Below are 14,953 nucleotides of genomic sequence, written 5' to 3'. Positions count from 1 at the left end.
CAAACACTGGTCGACGACGGGGCGCACACACCAACCGTACGCCTATTCGACGCCAAAGCGGTCATTATCGTAATTAATTTATCTTAATCGAAGACTTGCTTCACAAGTCGTTTTCGACGCTCGAACGAATAAAACTCGAACGGGAAACAAAACTGCTCGATGAATGCCGAACCCATTCTTTGCCCACCGTCATAGTATCCTTTTTATTGGACGACAAACATAAATTCTCCAAATTTTCGAACATAAAAGCCTCCGGGGGAGGGCGACGAGCGCAGTCGAAAAGTTAAAAACAGTAATAAAAAACAATCAGACTTTCGAGTGTGTCGGCGGCCCACGGAAAGCCATCCAACACAAAATCCGAGCCAAAACTTCATCCTAAGCGCGAAACTTTTGCCGAACAAATGTTTTAATTGTTTATCACGCAAAAACAAAACTATGTTCGAGGCAAATGTCAGCAAAGCCGGCAAAGCGCCAACCGGACCGACCTCCGTTCAACTCAACCACCTTCCCACTGTCACCGGGACAGGGGACGGAAAAAAACACGAAACTTTCGCCTTTTCCGGCTCGTAAGAGGCGTAAAATCGGAAAAGCGAATCATTTCTCGATCCATCCCGGCCGGCTAATAGCTTCAATCTTCTACAGCCCGCTCACGAAAAGCTCTTAAGATGCGCTTAATGCATCGGAAGGGATGTAAAATAAATAAACAACTTTTCGGTTTCGGCCACAGTCCGGGGGAGGGCGTGGTGGCCGTGAAACAATTCGTCCTTTGGTTTTGATCCCCGCTCGGAAGCGATCCACTTTTGTCAGCCGTGCGTCGTAAATTCTTCCGGCAACAAAACCCCACCGACTGGGACGGTTGTTTGTGCGACAAGCGATTGTCAACGGGCACGAAGTTAAAGGAGAAAAAAAAACTTTGTCAATAGACAGAAACGTTCACCCCACTCAATTGCATTAGTAGATTCACGCAATGCGTAGTGGGAATGCTGTGAAGGTGGGTGAGTGGTAAATAAATAAAGAAAATTGTGTTTCTTTTACGATCCCGATGCCCTTGAACTACGAGAGGATTGAAAAACTCGATTCATCGTATATTCTACAATAAACATAAAATTGCTAATAAACATTCTTATCACTGTATTGCAGCTATATAGCCTTTTCCTAATGCTTTAGCTGAATCCTTGGAAACAAATGTAGGAAAACTTTTACCAAATATTTGATTATTTTACGAAAATTTAGTTGATTATTCTTCATTACAATTGCTATTTAAAGAAAACTGTCACAAATATGCTTGTAGCTTCGATTGTATTACGAACTTAAATCAAACATATTATTTGAGGCCACTTCATCAAATATTCCGACACTGGAACATCGAACGTCTGCATTAGACTTTGTGACATGATATACTTATGTCTTTCACTGACCCTCAGCCAATAATGGTTTCAATTCTTAAAAAAACAATGATCAGCTTCAAGTCACCACCGATTGAATAATACAGATTAAATAACTCAATTCTAAGCTCATTTATATTGGTAAACAGTGTGCCCATCCCAAATTACTTACACCAAAACTTCCATTCATTCTATTGCGGAACACATTCCAACACTTGCTTAACCCCATTCGAATCATTTCGGTCCACTCAAAGAACATACGAATCCCCCACAGCCACTCGCTTTGTACTTCAGTCTCATTTGTCCCATGCAAAGCTCGAAAGCTTTATGAAACATGCACTGCTATTCGCGGCTTGCATGCTCGTTAGCTTGGAATCGCATGTGGAACCGACCGGGGCCGGCAGCTAGGAACCGAAACCAAGTGCCCGAAACTCGACATGGCATTCATTAGGATAGAGTTCTCTGGCCGCCTGGAACCATTGTTGTGTGGCGTTTGTCAGTGCTGGGACGACTGACAGGAGCGAGTGTGTAATCTTTCTGCCCTCGGGATGCACCGGGTACCTCATATCGTTCGGGACGCAAACGTACGGTTCTCCGGCACGGTCTAAATATGTGTGTGTCCAGAATGTCCTTTATCGAGCCGGAGGAAACAAAAGGATCTTCTTCTCATTCCTTTTACAGCAGTCGACACAGTCGTTACGAACCTGCGGTACGATAGGCAGCACTGCTGCCTGTCAGGAACGGTCCAGCCGGGCCGGAAGCGATTCAACATCTGCTGGATGGTTACACGCGTACCATGCTGGTAGCCCTTTCCAAAAAGACCAACGATCAATCCGACTTACAGTTTCTAGGAGCGAACTTTCTTCGATCCAAATGCATGGAATATTCTCCCACAGTCAAACTCTACAGCAGTACATAAAAATATTAATTCGTATATTGTTCTTCAAACCATCCTCTAGCTATCTTATCGCACCTATTCAAAAAGCATAAAACACCCTCACAATGCTGGTCGACCCAATGGTGGTACAATCGTTCCGATTCCACCCCGAAATGGGTCCATAATTACGCTGAATAAATTGTGCTGCGTTAATAGCACATATCACACTCATTAACCGGGACCCACACGTCCCAATACGGATGATGAAGCGATGCTCCTCCGCTCGCCAACCCGCCAGTTTTGGCTAGGTGCTGTTTATGTGAAATAAATCTTTATAATTATAGATCGTTGTCGGATGCGCCAACCGCAGTTTGCTTAATGTGTTAACCCACAGCACACACACACATAGGTACACGCGTGGCCGCCATCATCACACCACCGAGCGTGTTGATAGTATCATCCCATTTTTTACGCCTTTTCGATCCGGCTGTCCGATCGTGGAGAAGCAAATCATCTCATTCCACTCGATCAATTTACCATCTGCTTTGCGTTATGCCATCGCGCACTGAAAGGGTTCCACCGTGGATGATGGAACAGTTGTGTGTGTGTGTTTATGTAGAGGTTGTTTTTTCCCTACCCCTGCTGTACGGTTATGTGTTATTTTATTTATCCATCTAACCATTTCTAAGTTTCATGTGAACCTTCCGGACCAGCAGTACGGCCCATTTCAAATGCCTTCCAAAAGTGCTCATTTCCAGTCATAAAGACACAAACTCCGTGAGCGCAAGAGCATACCTCCGGGGGGTCACTACTCTAGGCGGTGGAGCAAACCTGCGCCACATATGTTAGCAAGCCTTCAATCATTGAAAAAAAAAAACAACCTCAACTAACTGTGCTACATGTACGCAGGAATAACACATGCTGCCGGCTTGGGAAGATGCAAATGAAACGCAAATTTCAGCCAAATTACTTCAGTGTGTGTTTCCTGGGCGTACTGTGGAAGTTGCTGCCTCGGGTCCCAAGACACACGAGCTAGAGTTGGGTTAACCTTCGTTCGTTAGTGAAAAATAAACCTTCCCGTGCGGGAAAGAAGTAGCCAAACTATGGGGAAAAAACTGTGTTTGCCTACCCATCCCGACGACCAGGACGACCACGGATGCACAAAAGCGGATGCCACCATGCGGTGCACCACCGGTGCTACACAAATGTTTGGCAACCACTTGTTTTACCGTTTTGCTCCCACCGTGAGGATTCTTTCACTCTCACGCTTATGCTCTCTGTACCCTGCTGCAGGAGTCCCTACCCAGACCCAGCAAGTCAAGTGTCCCAGGACTATTTTGCAAAGCAACCAACAATTTTGAAAGTACCACAAACCGGTAGCGAAAAGGGAAAGAGAAACATTGTGTATACCGGACAAGAGAATGTGGTTTTCAAATTGGTGTGGCCAACAACAAAAAAATCCAGATTCCAACCTTCTTCTCACGAAAAGCGTCCCAATAGGAGATGTATTAAGGGGTAAAAAAAACCCAACGTCACAACATCGTACCACGACCAACGCAGATGGAAAAGGAAAAGGAAGCATAACCGCTACATGGTTCTTATGTTCGCAACATATGGTTATATTACAGGCACACATTTGCTAGCAACTCCCTCCAAAAAAAAAAACGAAACCCGGCTCAGAGTCGGAGAAGTTAATTTTTAAATGATATGGAAATAATTTATGAGACACATCATCTGTATCTTTATTTGGGGTGAACTGCGCACGAAGAAGAAATTAAAACGATAAATCTACGATTATAGCATTTTATTCGGGAAAGAGTTAAGCTCACGCTTAATATACAATTCTATGTTCAAGCCTGACATGTATTATTTAATTATACGGACGATATATTTATGATCATGATATATCCTACATTTTAACATATTGATTAGTGTACTGTATAGTCGACGTAGTGATGGGAACTCTGGGATGGGTTCATCAAGTCTTTGAAAGTTCGATTTCAACTCCAAGGATATTCTGCTGTAAACTGCGATGCTTTGAATAGTTCTGGACTCTTCCGATTCAAATCGGATCGGACCCATAAAACTCACCATTCCGGCCACCGACCGAGAAAAAAGTTCACTAAAGCTGTGAAAATAAAGCACATTCTACTCCAAGGATATTACGAAGCAAACTCCGATACTTATCTCTGGACTCTTCCCGGTCGTCTCGAATACTACTAAACTCTTTATTCCGAACACCGGCCGAAAGAAAAATAGTTCGGATATTCCGCAGTAAACTCCGGTGCGGGTCGGAAACTCTAAAATTCTCCATTCAGGACAGCGACGGAAGGAATAGTATACTAAGGCTTTAAACATCGAAATTCAACTCCGCGGATTACTCTGGAATCTTCCGATTGAACAGCAAAATAATTCATTCTCCGACCAGCGACCCACAGAAAAATGTCATCTTCTACCATCACCCTGAGTGTTCTTGTCATCTGTGATAAATCGACATCATTTTGTGAAGTCCAGACATGATCCGAAGTCGACTCAGAAGTTTGCCGGAGTTGGATCGTTCTGACTCCCGCAGAGTAAGCGTACTACCCATCACTAAATCACTAAACTTCTTCATAATCCCCACGAATGTAACCTCTTAAAAACAAGTCAAGGATAATCAAACCCTGCATAAATAACCACCCCACTGCCGGAGTCCCAAAAATAGACATAATTCCCTCTCTTGGTTACTGCAGCATAATCTCCATTCACCCCGTTTTAGCAGCACCGAAAGAGAGACCGACCGCACCATACAACATCAACGCCTCAGTAATCTATTCCACTCCAATTGTTACCACAAAACCCACAAACTTCTGCCAATCGGATGTCATCCCAACCCACCGCATCGTGGCACCACGATTCCCTGCGATTAATCGTTGTTCGATTTTTATCAGCACACACAGCCCTGCTGCAGAATAAATCGTTCCAGAACCAAACCATTTACATCGCCCCGGGATGCGTCTCCTCCAGTCGGTCGGTGTCACACGCACGTCACCATTTCCGGCAGTCATTTTTCTAATCACCACCAACATCTTGACATCGGACGCAATGGCGATACACCACCCCATCCAGGGGTGGTTGATGATGTCGACAGGACGTCAGGGTGTCGGTAGGGGGGGGGGGGGGGGGAAAGCACCCCTTTGCCGAAGATAGCACCAAAGCTCGTCCGTGATTCGGTGTGGAAGATAAGCGCGGCACCACACGCTCCCGGTACCGAAATCGTTCGCGGTACCAGCACGAAACGCGGGATGTGGACCGGCCGGATGCTTTCAAAACATTATTGTAAAATTTTACCGCATTGCGGTTGTTGTGACGGTCGATGGATTTTCTCTCTTTCCCCCGAGGGGGGACCAGATCTGCACACATACACACAACTCGCGCTGCGTGTGTGTGCGTATTTGTGCGTCACTTACGGGAAAAAGGCGGAAAAGCCAGCCTGCGATTTTCGCTAGTACCCCGTTTTCCACGTCTGGCCACACTGTTAGGTGTTGGACGCACTGCAAAGGACGAAACGGAGCACGCACAAGAAAGTGGCCTTGCTTTTTGTATTTTCCGTTGTTCCGATGTTCCTTGCTCCTTCATTCGCATCGAGATGTCATTTTGAGCCCGTCGAGGGCCGCGTTTTTCTGAAAGCTTCCATTTCAAATCCCCCTGAGTCACGTCCACAGCCGAGCTTTTTCCGGTCCCCGTGTGCGCGTCGCTCCCATCTTGGATGGGTCCACGTGGTACCATTAGCCATTCTTCTTTACTTTCTACCCACGTTTCACCACACCGACATTGGCTTTTCATTTTCATTCTACCCATCCCTCGCTCGGTCTCTCACGCTCCCGTCCTTATCTCACGGTCTGGCCCGCACGGTTCAGCGAACGTTTCATCCGGTGCGAAGATTCTACCACCTACAAAAAAAAACCTATTAATCTTCGCTCATTTGCTAGCTGTCAATCAATGCGGTTGATGATGACTGCTTCCTTGAAGCTTCTTCAAACCAGGCTGGAAGCGGAATTGTGAAAATTGTGCCACTAATGCCGGGAAAACCCATGGCCAAAAAAACAAAAACAACATCGCACGAAACGCAAACGCACCGAAACCGAACACTGCCAGGATAACGCTTGATGGGCAATTTTGTATCACCACCAGTGCTCGGTTGGGAGGGAAATACTTCCTTGCTGCTTCCTTGCCGACCTCGACGTCCACCATGGAATGGAAAAGCAGCGTGCTGTTGAAAAGTTTTTTTACACTGCGTGCCAGCTCAACAACACGCGTCACCCATTGCCCAATTAGGGATGGCCCGCTGGCCGTTCCGAAGCGAACTAGCTATCTACGTCAATCTACGCGAATGGAGACGGTTTTTATTCCCGAAGCGTGCCCGTTTCACGCTCACGGTTTGCGTCCCTGGTTGATCTTAGCCGGCGGAAAGAAGGTCAAGCGGTAAGCGAACAAACCTTGGCTAAGCGGTTAAATGAGCGCCGCATTTGCCAAATGATAAGCTGAACAGCTTTGAACGCGTGCTTCGTTCACCCTGGCCAAGCGCTCGAGCGGAGTTTCTCGGTGCTCGACAGAGTGAAATGGAGGGAGAACGATATTAGCCTTGGTTGCAGCAAACAGCAAAAAAATCGAACCTGACATGCTCGGTTTGTTGTCAAACTGGCACTTTTCTGCTTAAGGAATGGCAAATTGAAATTATCATCAATATGCAAATGCACAACATCATCGCCCGCAGCCGAGCGATACACGTTTTTGCTAGTTTTGAGCCGCTTGTTCTTGCCGCCATTTTGGCACCTCCCCCCGTACCCCCAGTGATGCGTTTTCATACTGCCTTATACCGGCGATAACCCATTCTCTGCAACCATGAGAACCACCCGTTCATCCATCCGGGCCAATATTGCTCAATGCGTAAGTGTATCCGACGCCAGCGCGTTGCGGAGATACGTGGCTCCGAGGAAAAAAAAAGAGCTCCAAATTGCCCATCACCGTTGGGGTTCACTAGCGATTGACACTAAATAAACACGCACACCAGCACGAACTTTAGCCAAATCAGAACGCCATGATTATGGAAATGAGATCGTGGAAAAAAAAACCGAGCCGAAAACCCCATCATGCTTCGCGTGTGCTGTGATGGTTATTTGATGTGGCCGATTTAAAGTTTCGACATTTGGGGAAGGAGAACAAGAAGACAACACTTCCGACGTCCGCCCGGGGAAAGGCGGAAGACGGCCGTCTAATTTGGGTTAGCGGATAAGATAAAGTTATTCAAGTGCAGATAAATTGCCATACTAGACATACTTGGGCGGAAATATGGCTAATCCATTAAAAGCTTTGGAGGGAAACAATACCGGCTAGAACCATTGTATTTCCATAAAATAATGCTTCAAGAGCATTAGAAAGGAAACTAAATAATAAAGTTATCAACTTTTCGTACCATGCATCGAAGATTGTTAGCGAAAAGACCTAAACTGATATAATTTGTGTCGTTGGTGCTTCAGTTGGTTCTAAGGAATGGTGACTCGGTCTCCGGCAAAAAAATCCCCCAAGGATGTGGATCGAATCCCATCAGGATCATACGCTGCAAGGGTTGTTTTTCTGCTTCTAACTACGACACTACAATTTCAGCAAGGATTTAAAATACCTGACCCATAGGTGGTTAGCTATTTTGATGCCTATCATGAGGTCCCAAAATTTCACTGTCGCAATCCCCAAAACTCCAAATAAATATCTGCTTGTCTGTTAAATTCTAAAACAATACAATAATGAAAACACAAAACTTCCATAAAATGATTAGCAAAGATTGGTTACAAAAAGGGTGTATTAAAAAAAAAAGTTCTATCAATTCCAAATAAAAAATGTAACCGAATATTTAACTCCTAATGCATAAAGCCGTCACCCATATTTTGGGTGACACTTATCCTTTATCGGCACTGGAACTTCAAGAGGTCAGCTGCCTACCATTTCTGACTACATGGTAGGTCGTGTAAAACCAGAGAATTCAATCACGCCAGTATATTTCTTATTAAGAAGGTTCTCGAGATCAAAGCTCTCGTATTGATACAGTTTCTTATTAAAGCGAAACAATCTTACTGATATTCATTTCATTTAATTATATTACACCAAATAGGCGTATTGGATAAAGAATGCAGCATGATAACGTTGAGGAAATAGAATGCTCCGCAGAAAAGGTTCAACAATTTGAAAGATAGTTTATCATCACATTCCATTCACATGATTCGTTTTCATTGCAAAAGCTGACTACATCACCAGCATGTAGCTGGACATCATTTTTCACCCGAATCTAGACTCTCAACTCATCGACTTTTTCGACGAACCTCATAAACCCCCACTATCGATACGGTACAATCGGGAAACAAACGCCACAAAAGAAATAACGGTTGGGAACGCTTCTCCAGCATCCTTTTGTATTGCGATTTGCTTCTTATCCTATCCATAGTGCCTACGAATTGCAGAAAATCCACACAAAAAAAGAAAACCTACCCGAGGTGAAAAAAACCCACGCCGCAATGGAAAGGATTTTCCGTCACTGGCCGGAGTTTTGGGAGCTTTATTTTTTTCGTTTGCAAAGGGGGGAAAATAAATTTCAGATCATTATCACGGTCAGTGGAGGATAGCGTCGCCTTACAGCTAAACCGTGCCGAAACGAATGCAGAAAATAAAGCTACAACTCGGCTTCATACATCACCGTTGAGCCCTTGCCATGAACGACGCAACGCAGCGTTTTCCAGGATACGGTGGGCACTGGGGTAGGGACAGGAAGCTTGGGAAAATGTTGTTCTTCCAGCTGCCGATTTTACCGTACACACTGTACACACTCCAGCGCACATACGCCATACCCATACATCAAAACACACACACACACACACACACAGGCATTATGCGAGTGCCAGGCTACCGATCCGATTTTACGGTGACGATGAGCTGCTTGAAGCTGCCAAGCTTCAATGGCAGCACCCGTTCCGATGGTGTGAATTATTCATCAGGTTTTCGGATGAATCGGAAAAGCTTTTCGCAATCGTTTATGATACACTTCCGGGACCGGGGCGTAACAGCGATCGCTAAAGTCATGGACCGCTGCAACAAAAAGGGAGTAAAAAATAAAACGACGACACTTTAAAAGCATCATTCCCGAAAGGGATTGAACGGTTTAAAGGGAAACAAAGGAAAAAATCGCTTTTAACGCATAATTCCTACACTTTGGGAAACAAATTCTGGTAGGCTACCTTTAAACTCATGGAATCACATTGTGCTGCAAACCTTCGGAAACAAACACCGTCAAGCTCTCAACGCGTAACAAGAGACAAACACACTTAAAAGGTTCCACTTACAAACTCGCAAGGCGTCGCTTCATCAAAGGATTTGCCAGGGTACAGTACAACTCCTTAAATCAATTGCCATTTTATAGCAGCTTCCTTCCAGCACAAAAAAAAAACAAACCTTCCGAACCCATAATTCCATTACGCGACGCATCCCGCCAATACGCACCACGCCACGGTGCGAGCTCATTATGCGCGCGAGTAAACGACCTGCTCGAGCGAACGACAGTACCAACACAATCTGGAACGATTTGTTGCCAATGGTAGCATAATTTGCGTTCAAAAGTCGTGTCCCACCCTCACAACCCTCCCGCTTCCCCCTTCTTGGGAGGTTTAACCTCCATGCAACGAAACATTTCTACGCATCGACATCTTCTAGGGGACATCCTTGCTTCTTTCGTCCTTCTTTTTTTGGTAGACTTTTTACCCATAGGATCACGACTTCTAGTGGTGTGTGATGGCGTACCTCCTGCAGTTTTATGGGGGGGGGGGGGGGGGTTTCAAGCTCATTCGTGTTGTCTCTGAAAGTCTCTAGGAGACGATGGCAATAAGGTTCACAGAACCGTTACCATCAGTGCTGCTCCGCCGGGGGAAGACAATGTCGAAATTGAATTCAAGAGCAAGGATGAAAATTTATGTCACCATGTGCTTGAGAGAGTGAAGCCATAGCAGTGTGAGGCTCCCTTTTGTGCGATGGTCGCTAACACACATGCGTTCGTCGATATGGCTGATGTTTCGTTGGTGTGGGAATGTTCGATCCCGACATTATTATGCGAGTGTAAGTGTCTGTGTGTGTGTGTGTGTGGATGCTTTACAAAGTTCGCATCGTGAAGATTCTTGCCACATGCGGCAGTGGAGCACAACTCCCTGATGCTCCAGTTTTGAATATCCTCCCATGAACAGAAGCATCCATAAGACGCTTGTACAACACAACCAAGAGAGCAAGAGGTACTGAGCCGGTGGGAGTGTGTATTGCGGGGTGGTCTTGAATAAAATCTTAGCATAAAAGATTTTGAGACAAGATTCCACCTCCGATACCGATCTTCCGAAAGGGGGGTTCTTCGCAACGAGACGAAACCCATCCGTGTGGCTTTCTTGTGCAAAACGATCTCGAAACGGGCTGTACAAAAGTCTCTTCCCGCTCCGTCCTTTCTTCCACCGCCATTGCCACCACCTACCCGTCTAAGCGCAAGCGAAGGGCCGTCATTTCATTCTCTTCACTCCATGCCGGTACCACCGTCAGCACTTTTCTGTCAGATCGTCCCTTTGTGCAGGAGAGCCCAAAGCAAAGAAACCCTATCGGAAAAAAACCAACCCGTTCACATCCCGTTCGTCTTTATCATTGCCCGCTGCCCTGCACAAGTGATGCCGTTTTATCGCTACGAAATGGTGTGAGAAAACTAGAACATTGCAACACCCATACACCGGGTGGTTCTCAACTTCCACCAAGAATACGGTACCGGTGCCATGGCGTCTGTCATGGCGGGGGCCCAAGGGTTTGTTTGAGCCCATGCACTCAAACCTCCCGTGCTCCGTGCTGCTACTGCTCGAGAACCCAACTATCTTCTTCGAATCCGAAATGCATGACCTCCAACAAGCCACGGGTGCAAGCAATAGCGATGGTTGAGCAAAGCTGCACTATACAAAATGCGACGAAGTTTCTTGCACTTAAAACAGCTTCCCACACAGACAGAGAGAGGGAGAAAGCCAACACAAACCTCCAATAAAAACCCCAGCACACTGCTGGAAAGGTGAACGTAAAAAAACACACACTCACACAGTGAACAAAGGAGCAAGAGCCTCACCGACCTGACATCAAAAGGACGTTTCGAAATGGAAAAAGGATATTTAATAAAATAGTTTTATTTGATTTTAATCAAGAATTATTGCGCCTTGCGTAGGAGAGCCTGTGCGTCCGCATCGTGCTAAAACAGGGCAAATCTCGCCGGAAGTCATGTGGCATGTGACTATGTCACAAACGTACGGGTAAAAACGGAAAACTAAAGGGCAGAGAGAGAGAGAGAGAGAGAGAGAGAGAGAGAGAGGGAAGTCCGGTTTTCAATTTACCATTCGGTAGTGTTTGGGACCCCCGGTCACAAAGGAAAGCAACAAAACAACATCCCCACTGGAGGGAAATGCGTGATAATGAAAAGACAAATGGAACGCCGGTTCGCATCGTCACATTTGCAAGTAATGGACGTTTGAGACACCCGCAAGGAGGCAAAAGTTTGTTGATTCGTTTTTAACTCAGCAGAGACACAGTAAGTAAATTTCCATCTCCCGCCCCCCAAAACGAACTCTCCAGTTCCAGTACCGGGAACTTTTCCAACCCCACGAACGTAACCAAGTGTGAGGGAGCGCTTAAGCTTTACAGATTACACTTTACTTACCTGTTAGAATTGGTGTTAAAAGTCTTATCAACAGCGTTTGTAGATTCATTTTGGTATTCCTGCGTAAGAGAAAGAAGGGAGAAAAAAAAGGTGAAACCGTTAGTGATATTGCTGTGGGGAGGGAATGGTGTTTTTTTAGAAGATCGTACGCTGCAGAACAATAATTCCTGTAAAGCACACTCGAGATTAATGATGGTGTTCGGGGAAAAGAATTTTCCACGAATGCGTACTTCACCCTGCGTGCCGCGTTGGAAGACGAGGTTTCAATTTAACAAGAACGTCACTCGCGAAGCCAGCAAAACAATTCCCACCTGTCGCTGAAACCTTCCGCCCTCCCACCCGAGGGTTCAGAACTCAAACGGCGAAAGCGCCGAATAGATCAAAGCATTTTGCGAGATATCGATTGAAATCAGACCCCGGCGGTGGATACGCTGTGGGCTTTCGGTCGCACAAAACGCGATGCTCGGAGCTGTTTTTGATCGTGGATACTGGTCCCTGGCTGGGTGCAATCAACGCCAAACCAATCACATTTACGCGCGTCTTTCGGCAGCCCTGGGTGGGATAAGCTGGTGCGGCGTGTTTGGTGATGGGTTCCGGTGCGAGCTTAAACGCTCGGCGGTACTTCTTTGGTGTCGTGCGCGATGATTTGCTGCGAACCTCAGCTAATCGCGACATCAATGAAGTGTGAAGATAGCAATAGTTTAACGCTATTGATTCGCGCACTACGTTCACGGGCGGGAGCGTTCAGTCGCCCGTGCACACTAATGGATGTCCTCGTGGATACCGAGAAGGAAGCTCCGATGTTCAACAGCGGCCATGTTGGAGAGGCGCTAGTGATCGGGCCGCAAAAGCGCTGGGAATTTAATGTCCCGCTTCCCGAGTGTCACAAAACACGGACGAGCACAAACTAGGCCATTTCGATACTGGATCATTCGTACCGCTTGCACCAAATGTCACGCACTGGTATTGTGTCGTTATGTGTTATGCATGGCAGCACACATACTCGCATCATTGCAGTACACCATTCGCCATCAAGGCGTTCTTACGATATCCTTGCTTACGCACTCCTTTGGTCAGTTGGTCAGTGCGATCCAATTTTATCATCCAAAGCGAGAGCGAATGAGAGAGAGAGAGCAAGCAATCCAATGGTCAAAGGAGACATAATTAAAATTAATTCAGCAGCAACCCTTATCAGCATGATTTAACAGTTAGTGTGAACGCCAAGACGGATGTGCTACTCCGGACACCAAAAGGAAACCATGAAGGCTCCACACATCCGCATGACATCATGTTTTCTTACACACCACCGGACAATGGAGATATGTCCGGTGGGTTCGTAGTGTCCTTTGGCGTGGGTATGTGTGTGTGGTAGAAGTAGCAGACAGTAGATACGGTTATTATAACAGCCCTGCCCAATTAAGCCATAGTCTGTTGACCGGTCACTTTCAATGGTTGCTTTCAATTGAGATCCACAATCGCATGCACTCATCCCCCTCCCCATCGTCAGTTCGCAACCGATGGCACCGATCGGACAACCTGGGGCTAGGGAACATAATCCGCTAGCGTGCATGCAACTGCATAAGCATCGACAGATAATGAGCACCACACACACACACACCTCAAACCGTGCCGAACCAAGCGTTATGAATAATAGAAGGCAATCAGAACTATTTTTGTTCCCTCTTTCAATGGGTTTCTGAATGCTGATTGTTCTGAATATAGCTTATGGGCCGCAATCACGACATCCTGATTGGGGTCGGAAGTTTCCCGTCTGCCGTCTTAGTGGGAATGGGAAGCATTCATTCTATTTTCACTATTTGCGGGAACAAATTCGTTCCAAACCGGTGTTAAGGAACGATTGCTTCAATTGATTCGTTCACAGACAAACATTGAGCTAAATAAATTTTACTAATCAATACTAGTGATGGGCATATCGGTACGAACTTGGTCAGGAGTGGACCGTTCGGAACATGCGGAACATGTTTTTGTAATACTTTCATGTGCAGAAAATAATTTTTCAACTATCGATTTTCCCACAGATGATCGATGAAATTGATATCATTGAGCTGATTTATGTATTATTGGCAAAGTTTCGGGTGGACGATTGCTCGCGATTTACTAATGAAAATTATCGTTAGAATAGGCAAACAATTTAGTTGTAATAGAGTACATTGTCATAAAAATGAACCTTTTCGATTGCAAAATGGAACCGCTTGTAGCCTAGCTTTTTTACTTGCGGGATGCTACATTTAATGTCGAAGTCCCTGAAATAAGCGTATGTCCTTATAAGCGCTATGATGCAATAAAAATTTCTAAAGCTCGCTCTACACTGTTGAAACTAATTTTAAAATGTTTTCTTTATGGTATAACACCATCCCTCCATTTCTATAAAACAGTTGAAGATATAAAAGGTGGTGTTATACACGCAGGAATACAGTATATTACTTATTGAAGCAAATTTACTCACTTCTCTCTCGCAAAATCTCTTAGTGAACCAGCGAAGCCATGTTCAAATTGCTCGTTTTTGAGTGGAAATTGTGGTTTTTTGACACTCTGAAATGCTGAATTGAAACATTCGAAACATTAGTTCCAAACGATCCGTTCGCGGAACGGAACAAACTTCTGAACGTTGTCCACCACTAGTAAACACAACTCGTCTCCGCTTTGAAGCATGATTTGGATCGTTAAATTTTCATAGTAAAAGATGCGCTTCTACGTACAAATATACGAATATATTTATGAAAGGAAGCGATTATTCACAACATTTGTCTGAACAATTTACTTAACTCACGCAACACACATAATTTGAACCGACCGGTCAACTCTTGTGTGCATCATTCCCGCCGTACTCCATGAGTTCCTTAATCGTAACCAACGAGGATAGTTGTTCGTACCGTGCTAGTGCGTCTCGCATGGCATAATATGATCGGTGGAAAGTAAAAG

At 45.4% G+C, this 14,953-nt stretch overlaps 1 protein-coding gene across 1 annotated transcript in view; it reads right to left on the bottom strand.

Moving 5' to 3' along the window:
- LOC128718694 (nephrin-like) overlaps positions 1-14,953 on the bottom strand; it is an 80,918-nt gene that overhangs the window by 56,539 nt on the left and 9,426 nt on the right. The window contains exon 3 of the mRNA XM_053812313.1: positions 12,011-12,069. Coding sequence (XP_053668288.1) covers positions 12,011-12,069 — 59 coding nt within the window. The remainder of the gene's footprint in view (positions 1-12,010; positions 12,070-14,953) is intronic.

Source organism: Anopheles marshallii, chromosome 2 (genome assembly GCF_943734725.1).
Source record: "Anopheles marshallii chromosome 2, idAnoMarsDA_429_01, whole genome shotgun sequence".
Lineage (NCBI taxonomy): Eukaryota > Metazoa > Arthropoda > Insecta > Diptera > Culicidae > Anopheles > Anopheles marshallii.
The sequence above is the reverse complement of the archived record's forward strand: the minus strand, read 5'-3'. Positions and strand labels throughout refer to the sequence as shown.